General features: G+C 43.2%; 2 protein-coding genes across 5 annotated transcripts in view; one reads left to right on the forward strand and one right to left on the reverse strand.

The window, feature by feature from the left end:
• Positions 1 to 19,078, forward strand: part of LOC135288996 (ras GTPase-activating protein 1-like) — a 166,931-nt gene that overhangs the window by 77,077 nt on the left and 70,776 nt on the right. For all 4 annotated transcript variants that reach the window (XM_064402374.1, XM_064402373.1, XM_064402375.1 and 1 more), the window contains exons 16-19: positions 1,195 to 1,367; positions 1,516 to 1,675; positions 1,852 to 1,994; positions 2,729 to 2,844. In XM_064402374.1, the coding sequence (XP_064258444.1) occupies positions 1,195 to 1,367; positions 1,516 to 1,675; positions 1,852 to 1,994; positions 2,729 to 2,844 (592 nt within the window). The remainder of the gene's footprint in view (positions 1 to 1,194; positions 1,368 to 1,515; positions 1,676 to 1,851; positions 1,995 to 2,728; positions 2,845 to 19,078) is intronic.
• Positions 9,491 to 16,183, reverse strand: LOC135289104 (protein NYNRIN-like). The gene has a single exon (XM_064402448.1). It carries the CDS (start codon positions 16,181 to 16,183, stop codon positions 12,878 to 12,880), a length of 3,306 nt encoding a protein of 1,101 aa, XP_064258518.1. The 3' UTR covers positions 9,491 to 12,877.

Genomic DNA, 19,078 nt, shown 5'->3' on the forward strand with positions numbered 1-19,078 from the left:
GAAATCGGCGGGTTGCGCCCACACCGCCGTTGCTCCCAGGAGTGGCACGAAGAAGGAGGATGATGCAGCTTTGTCCGCTGGTCTGCAGACAGAGCTGGGGACTCTGTCCTCACGGGAGAGTCGTAGATTCCTAGCTTGTTTGTTTAAAAACCCGGGGTGTCTCTTTAATCAGTATCTTTTCAGGTTAGGGTGAGAAACAAAAAGGTCCAAGCAGGTACGGGACTATGCTCCCATCCTTAGACGTCACTTAAGTCACTTGTTGGCTCGTGATTTTAGGGGTTTTTCTTGTAAAAACTGTAAAACTGTAAAAACCCAGGGTGCAATGCATTTCTCATTTGCATGCTGGCTCTGATGTCACTCCTTGGAAAGTCTGTCCTGATGTCTTCTTGGCAAATGGCCAGCATCAGAGAAACAATAGTTAATCACAGGCCATTAACGGGTAATTAAGGACTTTTTCTTTGGCAGTGCAACCAAAGAAGTCTGACCGGTCTGACTTGTTTTTTTAACTCTGAAACTTAAAAAAAATACAACTTTCTATTCATAACAGTCATTACTTAGTAATTTTAAGGTACTGACACCACCAAAAAAGTGAATTAATGTTTTTGTCATATTTAGTTGACTTGTCATTATTTGGGCAGTAACCTGTCTGGGAAAGACTTCTTATATGTTTTGCATAAAAAGCTACAGCCTTAAACTTGGGAGTTTCAAAGTATTGAAAAAATACATCTGACAACCTTTGGGAAATATGTAGTAAAGCTAAAAATAAAGACTAAAAATGGTAACAAAGAGATTCAAGAGCAGACCTGATAGAGGTATGGGCCCAGGGCTTCAAAAGAAGACAGTGAATTCTAATAATTTTACCTGTTTTAATTTTCTTATTGCTGCCTAGGTTTGATAGGTAGCTGAGGGAGCAGAGGGGCTTTTTCCCCTGTTTGGGCATTAAAAAGAAACCTTTTTTCATATCTCTGGGTATACATTATTTACAGCATGCTTTATATTTCAACTTCAGTGTTCAGGAGTCTGTTAAACCATCTAAGAGATAATCTGTCCATATATTTGATGACACAAATTTTGATCATTTTTATTAATACTTCTTTGCTGAAGCAAGGTGACATGCTGAAAAAAAAATAATTTATTCAATGCTAGCACTGTTTTGCTGGAGATAACCTATTTAACAATGCTTTTTTCTTAAAGTGTTTATGCGTTGCCAATTAAGCCGATTACAGAAAGGACATGCAACAGACGAGTGGTTTCAACTCAGTTCCCATATACCACTGAAAGGTATTGAGCCAGGATCTTTGCGTGTTCGAGCACGATATTCTATGGAGAAGATCATGCCAGAAGAGGAGTACAGTGAGTTTAAAGAGGTATTTTTTTCCTCATTTTTTCTGTCAAAATCAGTTTCCCTGTTGTTTGAGAGAAATTTCAGTAACACTTACAGATGTTGCTAAATTGTATTTGTGGCAACTGTTATTTTAGCACAAATTTCTGAACATTGTTTTGGTTTTCTTTCAGCTCATACTCCAGAAAGAGATGCATGTAGTCTATGCCTTATCACATGTTTGTGGCCAGGATAGAACATTGTTGGCTGGAATTTTATTGAAGATATTTCTTCATGAAAAGCTTGAGTCACTGTTGTTACGAACACTAAATGACAGGGAAATAAGCATGGAAGGTACTGTACTAATTACACTAACATTAGCTGAAACTCTGGGGAGGGAATAACTCCCATGTCTTCATTTCTGTCTCCTCTCTTTATTGCATCATATACCAAACTGTGAACACAGCTTATTTTTCCCCCTCTGCTTTTTGTTGTCTCATTTTCCCAACTTTACACTTTATTTTTTTCAGATGAAGCTACTACTTTGTTTCGTGCCACCACTTTAGCAAGTACACTTATGGAGCAATATATGAAAGCCACAGCAACACGTTTTGTTCATCATGCACTAAAAGACAGTATATTAAAGATAATGGAGAGCAAGCAGTCCTGTGAGGTGATAACTTGAACTATGTTTTTTAAATTTTGATTTGTTGAAATGATGATCTACTGGTTATTTGCTTTAGCAGCATTTATTAATTCTTCAGAAATAATTTCAGTACTGGAACTGAACTGATTATGAGGTTTTTTTCTAAATGTGAGCTTGGACAATGTTCATAGCATCACTTTTAACTAAGCTTTTAAACTCAAATTTCTTTAAATTATGTATTTATTCTTTAGCATTTGTACGTTCTGTTGTAGCAGTTACTGAATGGCTTACCTTAAATAACTTGTTTTAAGCTCCAGATATGCTAGAAGGCAGTGTCTGAACTAAGTTTAATTTTTAAATTCCCCTTACATTAACTGCTTGTGTTAGATCCTACCTTTATTTCTAAAACAACTCTCCTAACTTCTGTTTCACTTGAATTTAATTATGGAAAGGGGAGGGCTGTGTCCTCAGAATACTGGATTAAAAGATGAAAATATACATAGTTAGAAAAAGGTGGGTACTTGTGGATATTGTTAAATGTGCTGTTAAAAGCATAGTGCACTTGACCTTAAAAACTGCTTTTTCACATTAGTTTTCTGGCCTAACCCTTGAAACAGATTTGTAAGTTCTGTACAGGTTTTGTATAGCAGTAGAATATTTAATTTATTTTGAAATAGTATTCAGTGTGTAATATTATCAAATTATATATGTAGTTCTATTCAAGAGACAAAACTTATGTCTTTTTTCCCTTTTGGTTTTAGTTAAATCCTTCGAAGTTAGAAAAAAATGAAGATGTAAACACTAATTTGGCACATCTACTCAGTATACTTTCAGAATTGGTGGAGAAAATATTCATGGCTGCAGAGATACTGCCTCCGTAAGTTTGCACTCTTCTGTTGAAATTTGTACTTGCAAATTCCTGTTTGTTGTTTACACTGCACCATAAAAATGGTGTTTTATTGGTTTATCTTATACTAATCAGTACTAAGACTAAATTCTTTAGGGCTGTGTTGTGGGTTAGGTTTTTCAGGGAATTTCTTCCCAGCTGTCATCTGAAAAAGACTCTGGGAGAAGAAGGGGGTGGCACCTGGAGGATGAATAGAAGGTGATTGAGTGAACAAAAGAGTAGCTGATGACCCTGGCTGAAGCTGATTGATCAATTGAAGAGCCAAGGAGTAAGCAGTAATACTCAATCACTCTTGAATAGTTCCATAAGGCCTGCAAAAGTCTGGCGGCAGTAGAGGCTAACAGTGGACTGTCATGGCCTGAATGAAATCATGCCATGGTTTAGTACTGCCATACTGGACATGAAGGAACTCCAGTATGAGCTGGAGTTGAAGTGGTTGGTCTGTGGATAAGTGTATGCTAGAACAGGTATGCCTCCAAAGGGACTGCAGCCCATGGAGAATCCATGCTGGAGCAGGTGCAAGACATGGAGTTCATTGTGATGTAAAACTCTATAGCTTGGTCCAAAAGGACCAGGGGTGGAGATTGTAATGGATATGTGATTAAACTGAAATAAATGGGCGGGAGATCTTTCTCCTTTTAGATGCCTTTATTGAAAAGAATCAGCTCAGGTGGGGAGAAATCGACGGGTCGCGCCCACGCCGCCGTTGCTCCCAGGAGTGGCACGGAGAAGGAGGCTGATGCAGCTTTGTCCGCTGGTCTGCAGGCAGACCTGGGGATTCCGTCCTCACGGGAGATTAGCAGATTCCCCTTTTTGGTCCAACACCCTGGGTCGTCTCTTTAATCAACATCTTTTCAGGTTAGGGTGATAAGCGAAAAGGGTCCAAGCAGGTACTGGACTATGTTCCCATCCCTAGACGTCACTTAGGTCACTTAGTTCTATGTTGGCTCGTAATTCTTAGGGGTTTTCCTGGAAAACTGCAAAATTCGGGGTGCAATGCATTTCTCATCTGCATACTGGCTCTGATGCCACTCCCATTCTCCTGGTACCTGCAGGATCTCTGACAAGCATCAGGGGGACAATGGTTAATCACCAACCATTAACAGGTAATTGAAGAAGAACTCTCCAACAATGAAGCTAGCACTGGTCCAATTTGTTTTAACTCTGCAACCTTAAAAAAATAGATAATGTTTTATTCATGACAATGTGGTTTAATGGTGGACTTGGCAGTGTTAGGTTACTGGTTGGACTTGATCTTAGAGCTCTTTTCAAACCTAAATGATTCTGTGTGTGAGAAATGACTGCCCACTTTTTAAAATTTTAAAAGGTTTATTAAACCTTAACAAAAATTACAACAAAATGACTAAATAAGGAAAAATTTCAGCGCTGGTAGCATCCCCCCCATATGTGTGGTAACCACCTGGCTGGCTCATCCACAAAATGGTTGCTCCACCTTTTATACCCTTGGTGTTGCAACAGGTAACCCCAGCCCCTCCCAAAGTCTGTCTGTTAACTCTTTGTCACTGTCCATTGGTGTAGACTGCTTTCACGTAACTTGATTGGAGGTCAAGTGTTGCCATGCTGTGCCTCTTAGTAACCAGCCTGCCCCTTCCCCCAAATGCCCCAACTACCAAGATGATCCCGGGATAACAATGTTGGGGGGGGAACACCATGCAGTAACATAACTATACATCTATAAAATTTCTCTTGACATACATAAGTTATAGGTAATAATTGATCAAGCCAAATTAATAATTAATAAAGATAGATTTTATTTTGCGACCGAGATTCGGTCTCCAATAACCACAATCAAAAGGGACAGCGCCGAGCCTGGGATCGGCACTGGGTGAACACTGATCCGACTGCTATTGCACCGGATCCTTCTCTGTTCACGAAGGCTTTCTGGTGCAGGCAGTTTTTATACAGTTTATTCAGCCTGAGGCAGAATCTCTCTTGTGCTTTTCATGGTTACACATATTCATGTTGTCTTCTTTCTCTGCATTGAGCTGAACAATGCAGTTCCTGGCAAATGAATGCTGATGTTGGGTTATGGGAACCTGACATTGGGATGCATGTTCCTGATGACCCTTTCTATCTTGATCTCTGATACTTGTTGAGTATTTATCGATACTTGTTGAGTATTTATCGCCTGGGTGATTCTTGGGTTGTTCCTGAGTAAGGGCCCATCTCCTCCAGAGCCATGTTCTTTGGGTTGCAAATTAGGCTTCCCTCCACTGCCATCTGTGGTTTCACAACCACATGAGGCAGTCTCTTGGCATGAGGCAATCCCTCAGCTCCAGCGTGTGGACTTACAATCTTTTAAGGATATTTCTTACAAACATCATAACTTATGTAATGCACATTTCTATCATATTCTACATAAGCACAAATTATCCTAAATTGCATATTACACATATAATGTTCACCCCTTAATTGTGAGAGTCAACCATCTCATTACTCATCTCTAACAAACCCCCCTTTTTCTTTTCATAAGCCATTTGGCTCGAACAATTAAACCTTATCTCTGATTCTGATAATTTGCTCTCACGTCTCAGAAATAAAAAAATTTGAATGAGTCATGCTAACATCTGTTGATGTGGGTGAGGACAGAGGAAACACAGATAATTTCAGGTTCTCTTTAGGCCTGCTTATTGATGAATTTGTTGGACATAGAAAAAGGAATCATAGAGGTTTGGTATGGCTTCCTTGTTTCCACCTTATCATGCCTACAGGATTGCTGCCTGCAGCAGGGTTATAATCTTCTCGGTTACGAACACAGGGATCAACCCAGTCTTGCCCTCTATCTTTTTTGGTTTTACTTTACTTGTTGGTTCTTAAGGGAACTGCCCTAATACCTCTTACAGTTCCCTGTGTACCTCCCCTCAACAGATGCTTTTAATTCTTATCTATAAAAATTGGATAATTACATCAATAAATTATACAGTTTAAACTCTCTGCCCAAAGCGTTAGTTAAAACGATCTTTAAGCAGGTTGGTGAAAGCTTTACTTTACTTTTTGGACTTCTTTGAGCTTTTTCTCAGTTATTTCTTGCCTGATTCAGATGTTATTATAGTCTATTCTTTGGGTTCTTTCACTGGGCCTTGAATTCTGTTGACATGAGTTCACTCTTGCTCTGCGGTTCGTACTGTTATAAGTAAAAATGAAATATGCCCAATTCTAATAAAATAAAAAGGAATTTATTCACGACCATGTTACAGTCCCAACAGCAAACAATCAAACTGACAGCGCAACACCCCCGGGAGATAGGCTGGGTGGACGTGGATCTGGCCTCTAGCGCACCAAATCCCCCTACGTCCACACTGGCTTTTCCGAGGCTGCAGTTCTTATACTCTTTATTTTGCCCGCGGCAGAGTCCCTTTGTCTCCTTTTTGAGTTCTTCATATTCAAGTTGCTTTTTTCTTCAGTCCGGGCTGCACAAAGCCTTTGTCTGGGAACTGATCGATGCATTTCCCTGATTCCCGGAATCTTGTATTCAGGTGGCAGGTGTCGATGGCTCCGGTTATCTCAGATGGATATCACGTCCGGACCATCATCTTTTGAGCATCACTGGACACATGCCTCCATAAACGCCCATCTCCTGTGCAGCCAAGGTTTCCTTCGTATGTAAATGTCCTGGTATCTCCTTGCCAGTCTGCCGCGGTTTCGCCATCCTGAGAATGAAATTCCTACCCCCCCTTCTCCCTATGTACAGACGGTTTGGTTTATATATTTTATAGAAGTCTATATATATTTTATCTACACAAATTACTAACTATATCATTAACAGTACAGTTGATTTAGTGATTAGCAGTACTTGAAAGGGACTTCTCTCTACAAGAACAGAGTGTACACACACACACACACAAATATATATATACACATGTCTGTTTTTCTAGGTGGGACACCATCACACTCGCACATGTGTGCTGCACAGACACTCACTTATGTACAGTCTCTACTAATGCACACGTGCTTACAAGCACAAGATCTGCTTGCACACATTTTCTGCACACCAATATGTGCAGTGTCATACACATTACTATATGCATATCTTATACAGAGCTATCCTCACACTTGAGGGTGTGTAATTTAAAACTCATTCACAGCAGTGCACACGTCACGTGTCCACATCAGCACAGCTATGTGAACAGTGTTATGCACACTTAATACACTGTGCAAAGCAGGATGTGTACACACACATCTGGGCACAGAGCTGTGGATACTGGCTGAAATAAATGGGAAGGAGATCTTTCTCCTTTTTAATGCCTTTATTAAGAAGAATCAGCTCAGGTGGGGAGCAATCGACGGGTTGCGCCCACACCGCTGCTGCTCCCAGGCGTGGCACGGAGAAGGAGGATGATGCAGCTTTGTCTGCTGGTCTGCAGACAGAGCTAAGGATTCCGTCCTCACGGAGATTAGCAGATTCCTGGCTTGTTTGTCTAACACCCAGGGGCGTCTCTTTAATCAGTATCTTTTCAGGTTAGGGTGAGAAGCAAAAAGGGTCCAAGCAGGTACGGGACTACGTTCCCATCCTTAGACGTCACTTAAGTCACTTGTTGGCTCGTGATTTTAGGGGTTTTTCTTGTAAAAACTGTAAAAATTCGGGGCGCAATGCATTTCTCATCTGCATACTGGCTCTGATGTCACTCCTATTCTGGGTCTGTCCCCGTGTCCCTCCCTGGCAAGCAGCTAGCATCAGGGGAACAATGGTTAATCACCGGCCATTAACGGGTAATTAAGGAGCCCCTCTCCTGCAGGGAAGCCAAAGAGGTCTGACTGGTCTGACTTGTTTTTTAACTCTGAAACTAAAAAAAAATACAACTTTTTATTCATAACACTGGCTCACATGTGTACAGTACTTTGTTAGAGTTCTCTTGGCCCTGACACCCCTGTGGGTAGGAGAGAGGAGTGTGGATGGGAGCAGACAGGCTTGTTATCTCAGACTGAATGAGGAAAGGTATCTGTGTTATGCATTTAAGCCCTTCTCTTATCTTGATAGAGAAGTAGTACCTTGCTATTGTTTATTACAGGTACAGGTCGTTGTTAAAGGCTGTTCTTGCTTTTTTTTTTCTAACACTTGGTAATGTAGGGAAGTAGGAAAAGCTTTAGGGAATGGAAAAGAACACAATAGACTGCACTAGACTGCACTAGGACTTTGCAATGTGTAGTGAGACACAGGCTGGGAAAATTTCCCATTTCTTTCTCTTCTTCCTTGAGCATCTCTGCCAGAAGGAGGAAGCACACCTATGTGCTGGCAGCTCCTTGACTTTTCCCTCTCACTCTGCCACAAGTGTTGACTAATTAATTACACACAAAGTAAGGTTTTTCTGTAGCCTGTAGCAGGAGGTAGTAAGAGATTGCACAGCAAATGCTTGGCACGACAGGTTCAGATGTAGGTATAGATCTGAAACTGTGCTCATTTCACAGTTTCATGCCATGACCCCTTGTAGGTTTGCTATTCTTAGAGTGTTTATTCTTGGTCATGAGAGGAGAGCTTGGAAGGAGAAGCAGAGTGAAGCTTCTAGGACACAGCTCTCAGCTGAAGAAGAACTTTTAGGAGCTGATCAAGGGGGCAAATCTCTAGACATGGGCACAGAGCTGGGCCCATGGAGTGAAGCAGGGCAGGCAGTCTGGTTTGGGCATTTTACACTCTCTCTGTCCCACAGAAATGGGGCTGAACTAGTTTGAAACAATAGGAAGGCAGATACAAAGAGGAAACTAGCATTTTATACTCTCTTAATGCTTGCTTAATGAAATAAATGGGCAGGAGATCTTTCTCCTTTTTAATGCCTTTATTAAGAAGAATCAGCTCAGGTGGGGAGAAATTGACGGGTTGCGCCCACACCGCCGTTGCTCCCAGGAGTGGCACGAAGAAGGAGGATGATGCAGCTTTGTCCGCTGGTCTGCAGACAGAGCTGGGGACTCTGTCCTCACGGGAGAGTCGTAGAGTCCTTAGCTTGTTTGTTTAAAAACCCGGGGTGTCTCTTTAATCAGTATCTTTTCAGGTTAGGGTGAGAAGCAAAAAGGTCCAAGCAGGTACGGGACTATGCTCCCATCCTTAGACATCACTTAAGTCACTTGTTGGCTTGTGATTTTAGGGGTTTTTCTTGTAAAAACTGTAAAAAACCCAGGGTGCAATGCATTTCTCATTTGCATGTTGTCTCTGGTGTCACTGCCCATTCTCTTTACCCTGCAGGGTTTCTCTTGGTATCTTCTTGGCAAGCGGCCAGCATCAGAGAAACAATAGTTAATTACCGGCCATTAACGGGTGATTAAGGACTTTTTCTTTGGCAGCACACCCAAAGAAGTCTGACCGGTTTGACTTGTTTTTTTTTAACTCTGAAACTTAAAAAAAATACAACTCTCTATTCATAACAGCTCCCCCCTTTTTTTCTTTGATCAAGATTAAGCTTAAGCTTGCATCAACTTATAATTTTTGGCTCATTAACATAGAATTTCCTATATTTTTTGTATTGATTATACATGTTATAAATGAGCACAACAGGCTATCGGAGCCAATTAAAAGCCAATTTATTATTACAGAAAAGAGAAAGCAAAATGCAGCGCTGGGCGGCAGGGGAGTCCTCGCTCCACCAACTACCGCGCTGAGGGTCGTTCCGTTCTCCTTTTATGCCCCCATCCTTCCTCCTTCCGGTGTCTCTCTCCGCGCATGTTCGCCTTGCTGCCAGGGGGTCTTCTCCTGCCTTCTGGTGGTCGTTGATGAAGTCCTTGAGCCTAAGACTTGGAACAACTTGTGGTTGATTAGCTCAACAGTGTTTGTCTTTTGCGGTTTCTCAAGTTCGTAAGCTAGTTATCACATTCTAACTGGCAGTTACTTATTTACACTATATTCCCCCCTGTTTCTAGTGAACAACAAGGTCATGTTCCCCTCACAGTTATCACATTCCAACTGACAGTTACTTATTTACAATATATTCCCTCCTGTTTTTAGTGAACAAAAAGGTCGTATTCCCATCACAATCCCCCCTTCTTCTATTTTACTCTTTTTGTTCACTGAATCTGGCAAGCTCCCTTCTGCTGAGTTCCAGGTAGTCCTCTGTCTCCCCTCCATTCAAAGGTTCATATTTCGCCCTAATGAGCATGAGATGGGCAGCCTCTAATCTTCCTTTTACTATGTTAATTAGTTTGTTGAAAATACAGGGCCCAAAGGTCAATGTTAAGATGAATAATATTAGGGGTCCTGCTATAGTGGACAGGAGTGTTGTGAGCCAAGGAGAGTGGTTGAACCATGATTCATACCAGCTTGGCTGCGCTTCCTTTTCCTTTTTACGTTTTTCCAATTGCTTCCTGAGCTCGGCCATGGTATCTATTACTATACCAGTGTGATCTGCATACATGCAACATTCCTCTCGTAATGCTACACACAGCCCTCCTTGTTGCAAAAACAGTAAGTCTAACCCTCGTCTATTCTGGAGCACTACTTCTGATAATGATCTTACTGATTTTACTAGTCCATCTATGGCCTTTTCAATTCTACTTAAATCCTCATCTACTGACACTCTTAGGTCCCTCATTCCCTGCTGTTGGTTTATTAGAGCGGCCGCCCCTGTTCCTACTCTTGCTCCTCCTATCCCTAGCAATATAGCTAGCGTGAGAGCTGAGGCTGTGAAGGGCTCCCTTTTCATCAAATGATATTCGGACACGGTCTGATGTTCGTATACGTACTCCTTTGGGTGATATATAACCCGGGGGAGTATCACCGCCTGTATGCAGTACTCGGAAGATTCGTTGAAATGAGGTATGGATATGCATGGAGTTATTCCCAAAGTATTACACACCCATTTGGCATTCTCTGCCGGGAGGAGCCATTGAGCGGGTTGTCCTTTTCCTTTTCCGGTGTCTGCTATGATGTCACACAAATGTTGTTTGTCTTTGGGGATCTTCCCTATACATTTCCCTTTCCCTGTTACTTGAGCTACTGATATACCTGGAGTTCTATCTGTTCCCTTTTTCCAATAACATTCTCGTGGATTAGATCCATTAATTCTGCGAAGCTCTGCTGTAGTACCTATAGCTTCGTAGAAGGGAGGAGCAACAGCAAAGCACAACCAACATTCCTTTGTCAAATTTGGGTTTGTATGGTTTAAAACTCCAAATGCTGCTTGCATTACTTTCCATAACATGCTATGCTCTTGGGTGGTTTGGTCAGTTAGTGGCCACTCACTTGATCCCGCGGTGGAATTTCCCACCTCGGAAGTGTTTGCATTCCGTATTAAGCTATTAGACCCCACCGCTCGACTATCTACTGGTGCTGCCTCTTTCTTTATCAAAATCTTCCCTCCTCTATCCCTTCCTGGTTCCCAGAGTTGTAGACTTCATGTTCTCCTTATGAACCAACTAGAATCTTCAGGTTGTGTTACATTTAAACATATGTACTGGCACCACCGTGAGTTTCCTCCATTTATTATCCCATCATACCCATAACGTGGGTCCTGACATCCTGGGGGCCCACGGTTCACCTTTAAGTATCTATCCGGCCCTCCTCGGGGGGAGAATCCCAGTGCTATAGTCTCACATCCCCAATATGCACAATAATTATATCCAGGGTAATTACAATAAGACTTCCCGGGATTCGAGGCTGGACACATGTAAAAGGCTTTATATCGTCTCTGGGGGTTGTGGGGGCTTGTTGGAACATCTCCGGGCCATATGGTGAGCAATTCAGTTAAGTAAACACAAAAGGCCGGGGCTCCTGGCTGGGTAAGGTTCTTGATTACTTTCTGATCTTCCCATCTAACTAGAGACCATTTAAAGGGCTCGTGCGACACGCTGGCTTTTGCCCCAGACATCATTAGCATTATCCACACGTTCCAGCCCCACCTGGAAAAATGGAAGGACCCACTGCCAGAGTGGTTCATTCTATTAGTTCTCTGCTTTGCCTTCTCCCCTCTGTTATTCCCCTCGCCCAGTTTCGCTATTGTCATATTGTGGTCTTTATTTCTGGTGCCGTGTAAGAGTCGCCCTTCCCCATGGATCATTCCTCTGCCTAACCCGTCAACCCGGTTGCTTCGAGCTACGGGGTAACTCATCTTCTCGGCAGCAAGAATTTTCCTCGGGGATGGGCTCAACTCCTCTCTCCCACTTTCTTTCCGGCACTTGGTCCCCAAAATATCGACAGCAGGCAGAATAGAGGGCTCGATAGGGTGATAACAGTAAAGCTCTGGATCCATTCCTTCAGGATAGATATTCCGCCACGCAAGGGGTCTCTTTCTTAATCCCCAGGTGGCTACCTTATATTTCAAAACCCCGGTTGGTTAGATCCCTCTATTATTCCCGACAGGGTGGGTGTACACCTCGGGGAACCCCTCCCCCTCTGGCAGTGAATCCACCACTTCTCCTTACAACTAAGTTTACAGTTATCAGCTATAAGTATAATTTCGCAACCCGGTCCGCTAAAGCGTCCTCTGGAGTCTTGCCTTCTGGGATAGGTCCTATTACTGAAGTTCTCAGGGAGGGAACCGTATATAAACACTTAGTACTCACTATGAGAGAGTGAGCTATCTCTGAACACTTACGCAGCCATCCTTTGACTTCCCATCGAGCCCAGGCTAATAACAATTGTTCTGGGGTTTCATAAACTGCCCTAAATTGAGAATAGGGTACTCTATTTTCCTGCTCTAGTGCAAGACTCCAGTCGTCCTCTCTGAGGTCTCTACTCCGACATTGCCCACACCGCAATTCATTCAATACCCTTTGTACTGTCCAATACACTTTATGGCAACCCCCGCACCTGAACGCTACCCATGCTTCGCAGCACTCCTTGCCGCAATTACAACATGGACTGCGTCTAAGGGGTCGGAACGAAGGTTCCTCCTGATATTTATAAGTCTCAATCCACCAAACCCAGTTGTCCGGGGGGTTCGTTATGGCCTCTCGAGCTGCCGAATTGAAGCGTGTTAAACTTAGTAAATATGGCTGCAGAATTAATGACAGTTTCTGTTGGACTCTCCTTTGGTCAGCCCGTCCCAGTCTTTCCCATTGTTCAGTCATCAGGGTGATGTCCCATTTCTGGGGTTTTAGTGAGAGTTAGTTTTAGGCCGTCTGGGGGTCCTTTTATTCTCCACTGAGGGTTCTGTGGATGCTCAGGGAAGTTGGAAGGGTTCACTGGTCCTTTTATTCTGCTGGCGTGAGTCCACCCTCTTTCGGCTGTCCGTACAGCAGTGTCTGTGGTAAGCAGGGTGAGATATGGGCCTTCCCACTTTGGGTTTAAAGGGTTTTCTTTCCAGCTCTTGATTAACACCCAGTCTCCTGGCTGAACCTGGTGTAATACAAGGTTTAGAGGAGGTCTCTGGGCCCACATTCCTTTTTCCCACAAACCTTTTCTGTACTTTGCCAAAATAGTTAAGTAGTGGTTCAAATTCTGATCACTTATATTGGGATTTGACTGTACCTTTTCTAGGTTATAAGGCATCCCATACAACATTTCAAAAGGAGATAGGCCCATATCTGCTCGTGGCTGTGTCCTAACATTCAGCAGGGCCAGCGGTATACATTTTACCCATGACAACTTGGTCTCTAATACTAATTTGGTTAATTGCTTTTTTATTTCCCCGTTCATTCTCTCCACCCGTCCCGAGCTTTGAGGATGATAGGGGGTATGTTGTTCCCATTTTATTCCCAGTGCATTAGCCAAATCTTGTGTTACCTTTGAGGTAAAATGTGGCCCTTTATCTGAATCTATAGTCTCAGGTACCCCATACCTTGGTACTATTTCTTCTAGCAAGGTTTTTACTACAGTTTGGGCAGTTTCTCTAGTAGTTGGGAACGCCTCCACATAGTGTGTAAGGTGGTCTACTATCACCAAAAGGTATCTGATTCGCCCCACTTTAGGTAGTTCTGTAAAATCAATTTGTATATTCGAAAATGGCCTTTTTGCTAAAGGCCGCCCTCCAGGAGGTAATTTCCTCAAATTGCTTCGATTAACCCGTAAACAAGTGGGACAGCTCTTGGTGATATATTTAGCAATGTCGTGTAACCCAATAGTCATGTACTTAGTTGCGAAATGGTCTGCTAACCCTTGGGCTCCCCAGTGTGTGCTTTGGTGTAATTTATACAGAATTCGTTGGGCTACTGCTTTGGGTAATATTTCCCGCCCATCCTGGGTTATCCATTTCCCATTATTCTTGGACAACTCTAGTTTTTTTAACTTATCCTCCTCTTCGGGGGTGAAGACTAATTCCGTATTTGCCCTTTGTCTATCTTGCTCTCCTGAGTTTTCCCTTAAAACCATTTCCCTTGCTGCTGCCCGTTTTGCCTCCTGATCTGCTGCATTATTACCCCTAGTCTTGAGGTCTGTTCCTGTTTGGTGGCCTTTCAGATGTACTACAGCTATCCTTTTTGGCCCCCTCAGGGCTTGCAATACCCCAGCTATCAATTGCTGGTGAACTAATCCCTTCCCTTGTGAGTTGATTAGTCCCCTTTCTTCCCATAGTTTTCCGAAGGTATGTACTACCCCAAACCCATATTTAGAATCAGTATATATTGTTCCCTCTTTTCCTTTTAAAAGTTTTAAAGCCCGAAGGATGGCGTACAGTTCACAGGCTTGTGCTGACCAAGATTTATCCAAGGCCCCTGATTCCACTACTTGTAAGCCTTTGCCCCCAATGATGGCGTACCCTGATTGCCGTTTTCCTTCTACCACTCGGGAGGATCCATCTACAAACAACCTTTCTCCTTTATCTAATTCTTCTTCTTCCAGATCAGGCCTGATCTTGGTTTGTTCCTCAATAGTTATCAAGCAATTGTGTGTTAAAGGTTCTTGCTCTATGCTCCCGAACAAAAAGGTAGCTGGATTTTGAATTGCAGTTGTTTCTAGGGTCAAATTTGGTGCTTCTAGTAAAATCCCTTCATATTTTAGGAGCCTAGCATCGGATATCCATTTGTCTGCTTTCTGTTGCATTACACTCCTGATATTATGGGGAGAGTAAACCTTAAGGCTACTGTTGAAGGTAATTTTCTTAGCTTCTTCAACTAGTAAGGCGCACCCAGCCAACATTTGTAAACATGTGGGCCATCCTCTGCTTACGGGGTCCAAAAGTTTTGATAAATACGCTACAGGTTTCTTTTTGTCTGCCCATTCTTGGGTAAGTACCCCGAAGGCAACTCCTCCCTCTATATTAACAAATAAATAAAAGGGTCTTTTTAAATCAGGGAGGCTTAAAACAGGGGCATGTACTAAACTTTCCTTCAGTTCCTTCAAATTTTCAGTATCCTCTTGAGTCCATTTCATCAGTCCATCCTGAGTCAATTTTTGATACAAGAATCTGGCCTTGCTACTGTAGTTTTCAATCCACTGTCTACAGTACCCTGTTAACCCCAAGATTTGCCTGATTTGTCTCTTATTCTTGGGTATTGGTAATGATAAAATAGCCTGTACCCTTTCTGGGTCTATTCTTTTCTCACCCCGTCTCAAATAGTGCCCTAAATACTTTACTTCTTCTTCCACAAACTGTAATTTAGCCCTTGAAACCTTTAAACCTTTAAGTCCCAGGAAATTTAAAAGCCTTATACTTTCTCTTCTTACTTCTTCCTCTTCTTTTCCTGCTAATAATAAATCATCTACATATTGTATCAGGGTTACTCCAGCATCTGTCTGGTAATTCTCTAGAATTTGTTCTAAGGCTTGTCCAAATAAGTTCGGGGATTCTGTAAATCCTTGGGGTAATACTGTCCATCTGAGTTGTTGTTTCCTTCCAGTTTCTGGATCTTCCCATTCAAAGGCAAAGTAATCTCTACTTGCCTCATCCAAGGGACAAGCCCAAAAGGCATCCTTTAGGTCTATTACACTATACCAGTGGTTGTCCGGGCTTAGTTTACTCAATAATGTATAAGGGTTTGCTACCACCGGAAATCTAGCTATTGTTCTCTTATTTATTTCCCTCAGGTCATGTACTAGGCGATAGGACCCATTTGGTTTCTTTACAGGGAGAATTGGAGTATTATAAGGAGACATGCAAGGTTCCAACAATCCTTGACTGATTAGTCGGTCAATCTCTGGTTTCAACCCTTTTCTCCCTTCCAAGGACATCGGGTACTGTTTTATTCTTACTGGAATCTCCGGATTTCTAATTGTTACTTTAAAGGGAGTAATTTCCAGTCTTCCGGCACTGTCAGGACTATACCATACTTCAGGGTTAATCTTCTTCTCATCCTCTAATCTTAAGGGGCACAACTTGATCCGAATCTCCTGTTCTACCACTTCGATTTGAATGCCTAATTCTACAATCATGTCTCTACCTAATAGGTTATAGTCTGATTCTGGTACTAATAAAAAGTTTCCAATACCCATCTTGGAATCTGATTCCACCGGTACTTCCTTTATTATCTTAACTTCAAAAGGTTCCCCTTTTGCTCCCACTACCGTGGCAGTTTCTTTTGATAATTTACACCCTTTGGGTAACGACTGGAGCGTAGATCTCTCAGCTCCAGTGTCGACCAGGAAGATAACTTCCTGGCCCTGGGGACCCACCTTCAATTTTATCAAGGGCTCCCTTTGATGTTTCTGGGTCCCCAAGAGGTAGAGCCCCTGACCCCCCTAATCCTCCTTGAACTCCTTCTCATCTCGGATCCGCATCCGGCACTCCCTCTTAAAGTGTCCTCTTCTCCCGCAGTAAAAGCACACCTTTAACTCCTGCTTTTCCCTTGGACCTTTCCACCCCCCTGGGGATGGTTCGTTCCGTCTCGGTTCCCTTCTGCTCTGCTCGAATCTCCTATCTAACCCCTGGCTTTCGCGCACTGCTGCCACCATTATTCGAGCCTGCCTCCTATCTCTCTCGTCTTCCCTCCTCACGTACACTTTCTGAGCTTCCCTTAACAACTCATCTAATCCTCTATCTTGCCAATCTTCCAACTTTTGTATTTTCTTTCTGATGTCTTCCCAGGATTTGGAAACAAAATGTACCTTTAGTACTGCCTGCCCCATCTGCCCATCCGGATCCATTCCTGAGTATAACTGAAAGTTCTTTCTCAGTCTCTCTAGCCATTCGGTGGGGGTCTCATCCTTCTTTTGTCTTTCATTAAAGGCTTTGTTAATATTCTGCCCTCTCGGAACAGATTCCCTGATTCCTTGCACGATTATCGTTCTGAGATCCTGCATGTGGACCCTATGGGCCGGGTTTTGATGGTCCCAATTGGGGTTTTGTAATGGCCATTTTATGTCTGCTGCCGGCCCCTGCGCATGCTGCGTATCCCAAATGCGCATCCCTTCCCTTCTAATCATATTTTTCTCTTCTGCCGTAAATAAAATGTTCAGTATAGATTGTAATTCTTCCCAGGTATACATGTTGGGCCCTAAAAATTGGTCTACCCGTTCAGCAACCCCAAGCGGATCCTCCAAGAGGTGTCCCATTTCTTTCTTAAATTCCCTGACATCTCCCGAGCTCAGGGGCACCGACACAAACCCTATACCTGCCTGTGGCCCCCCCATAGGCATCTCCCTTAAGGGGTATAAACCCTTTTTGGTTCGACTTCGGGTCGCTGGTCCTGTATACTCAGGTCCATCCGAATCTGAGTCTGTCCCTGTCGGTGCATTCGGAGGGGCTGCCACTTCCTGTTCCTGGGGTGGGGGTACATAGGGTGGGGGAGGCACTAGGGTTTCTTCTGGTCTACTTCCCTTTTTCCTGCTCTTTTTCCCTTTTGGCACTTCAGAGAGTTTAAAAAGAAACACTTCTGGTTTTTCCACCCACACCTTTGCATAATCACTTTCTTCTTTAGTACAGGGGGGTTTCTTGCTGTTTACCCAAATATTCAGGATTTGCCTTACCCAATCCTCTGAGGATCCGAATATAGGCCAAAATACACCCTTTGAAATCTCCTTTCCTCCCCATATTTCAACACAATAGTGAATCATTTTAGCCTTATCCTTGCCTTGTGTGCCTGGAAAATGTTGCCAGTTCTCTATTAAAAATCCTAAAGGACTCTCCCTAGGAATCGGAGGGAGTTTTACATCGACAGGGGGCTTACTCTTCCCCTGTCCCATTCTTCCGGAGTGCCTTCTTTCACACAATCAACTTTCGCTTCCCCTGGTTCGTGGCCCAAGCCCTCGCGGGTCTATGGGAACCGCACTACTGGGGGTCCACACTCGCTTGGAGAGTCCGGCTGCCAGCTCTCCTCTCACACACCACACACTCGCCGCACTCCGGGATCCCAACCCCACCCGGACGGATCCCGTAATACTTACGCGTCCCGCGTCTTCGTCCGGACTTTGTGCACAAAACTTTTAAGGGGTTTCCTGGGCCCTTAATCTCCCTTTGCTTTCTCTTTTCCTTCTTTTCGGGGTTTGTCGGTCGGGGCCGAGGCTGAACTCTTCAGCCACTGGGGCCACCAAGCTGGTGGGGCGCCCCCCCAGCGACTGAGAATCCCCCGCAGCCTCCAATCTGAGTCACGGCACCAAGCTGTTATAAATGAGCACAACAGGCTATCGGAGCCAATTAAAAGCCAATTTATTATTACAGAAAAGAGAAAGCAAAATGCAGCGCTGGGCGGCAGGGGAGTCCTCGCTCCACCAACTACCGCGCTGAGGGTCGTTCCGTTCTCCTTTTATGCCCCCATCCTTCCTCCTTCCGATGTCTCTCTCCGCGCATGTTCGCCTTGCTGCCAGGGGGTCTTCTCCTGCCTTCTGGTGGTCGTTGATGAAGTCCTTGAGCCTAAGACTTGGAACAACTTGTGGTTGATTAGCTCAACAGTGTTTGTCTTTTGCGGTTTCTCAAGTTCGTAAGCTAGTTATCACATTCTAACTGGCAGTTACTTATTTACACTATATTCCCCCCCTGTTTCTAGTGAACAACAAGGTCATGTTCCCCTCACAGTTATCACATTCCAACTGACAGTTACTTATTTACAATATATTCCCTCCTGTTTTTAGTGAACAAAAAGGTCGTATTCCCATCACAATACATTTCTTCAGCACTCGGGTGATCATATTTACTAAACTTCATTACCCTTTTTGGTTTTTTCAGGTTAATTTCTTTAGAGATCAATAAGTTATTCTGTACAGCAGATGTCACTCTTTTTGTTAAACATGGAAATAAGAACAGACTAACAAGTGTACCCACAGTGAAGGTTATAGTTTTCCAACTTTTTTTGAAAGTCCATAGATTATCCCACCAACTGGAATCAAGTGTAGGAGTCCTTTGATTTCTTAAATATGCTAGTTTTCTTATTTCGTTTAAAGTGTTTCTAATGA

Source organism: Passer domesticus, chromosome W (assembly GCF_036417665.1).
Source record: "Passer domesticus isolate bPasDom1 chromosome W, bPasDom1.hap1, whole genome shotgun sequence".
Lineage (NCBI taxonomy): Eukaryota > Metazoa > Chordata > Aves > Passeriformes > Passeridae > Passer > Passer domesticus.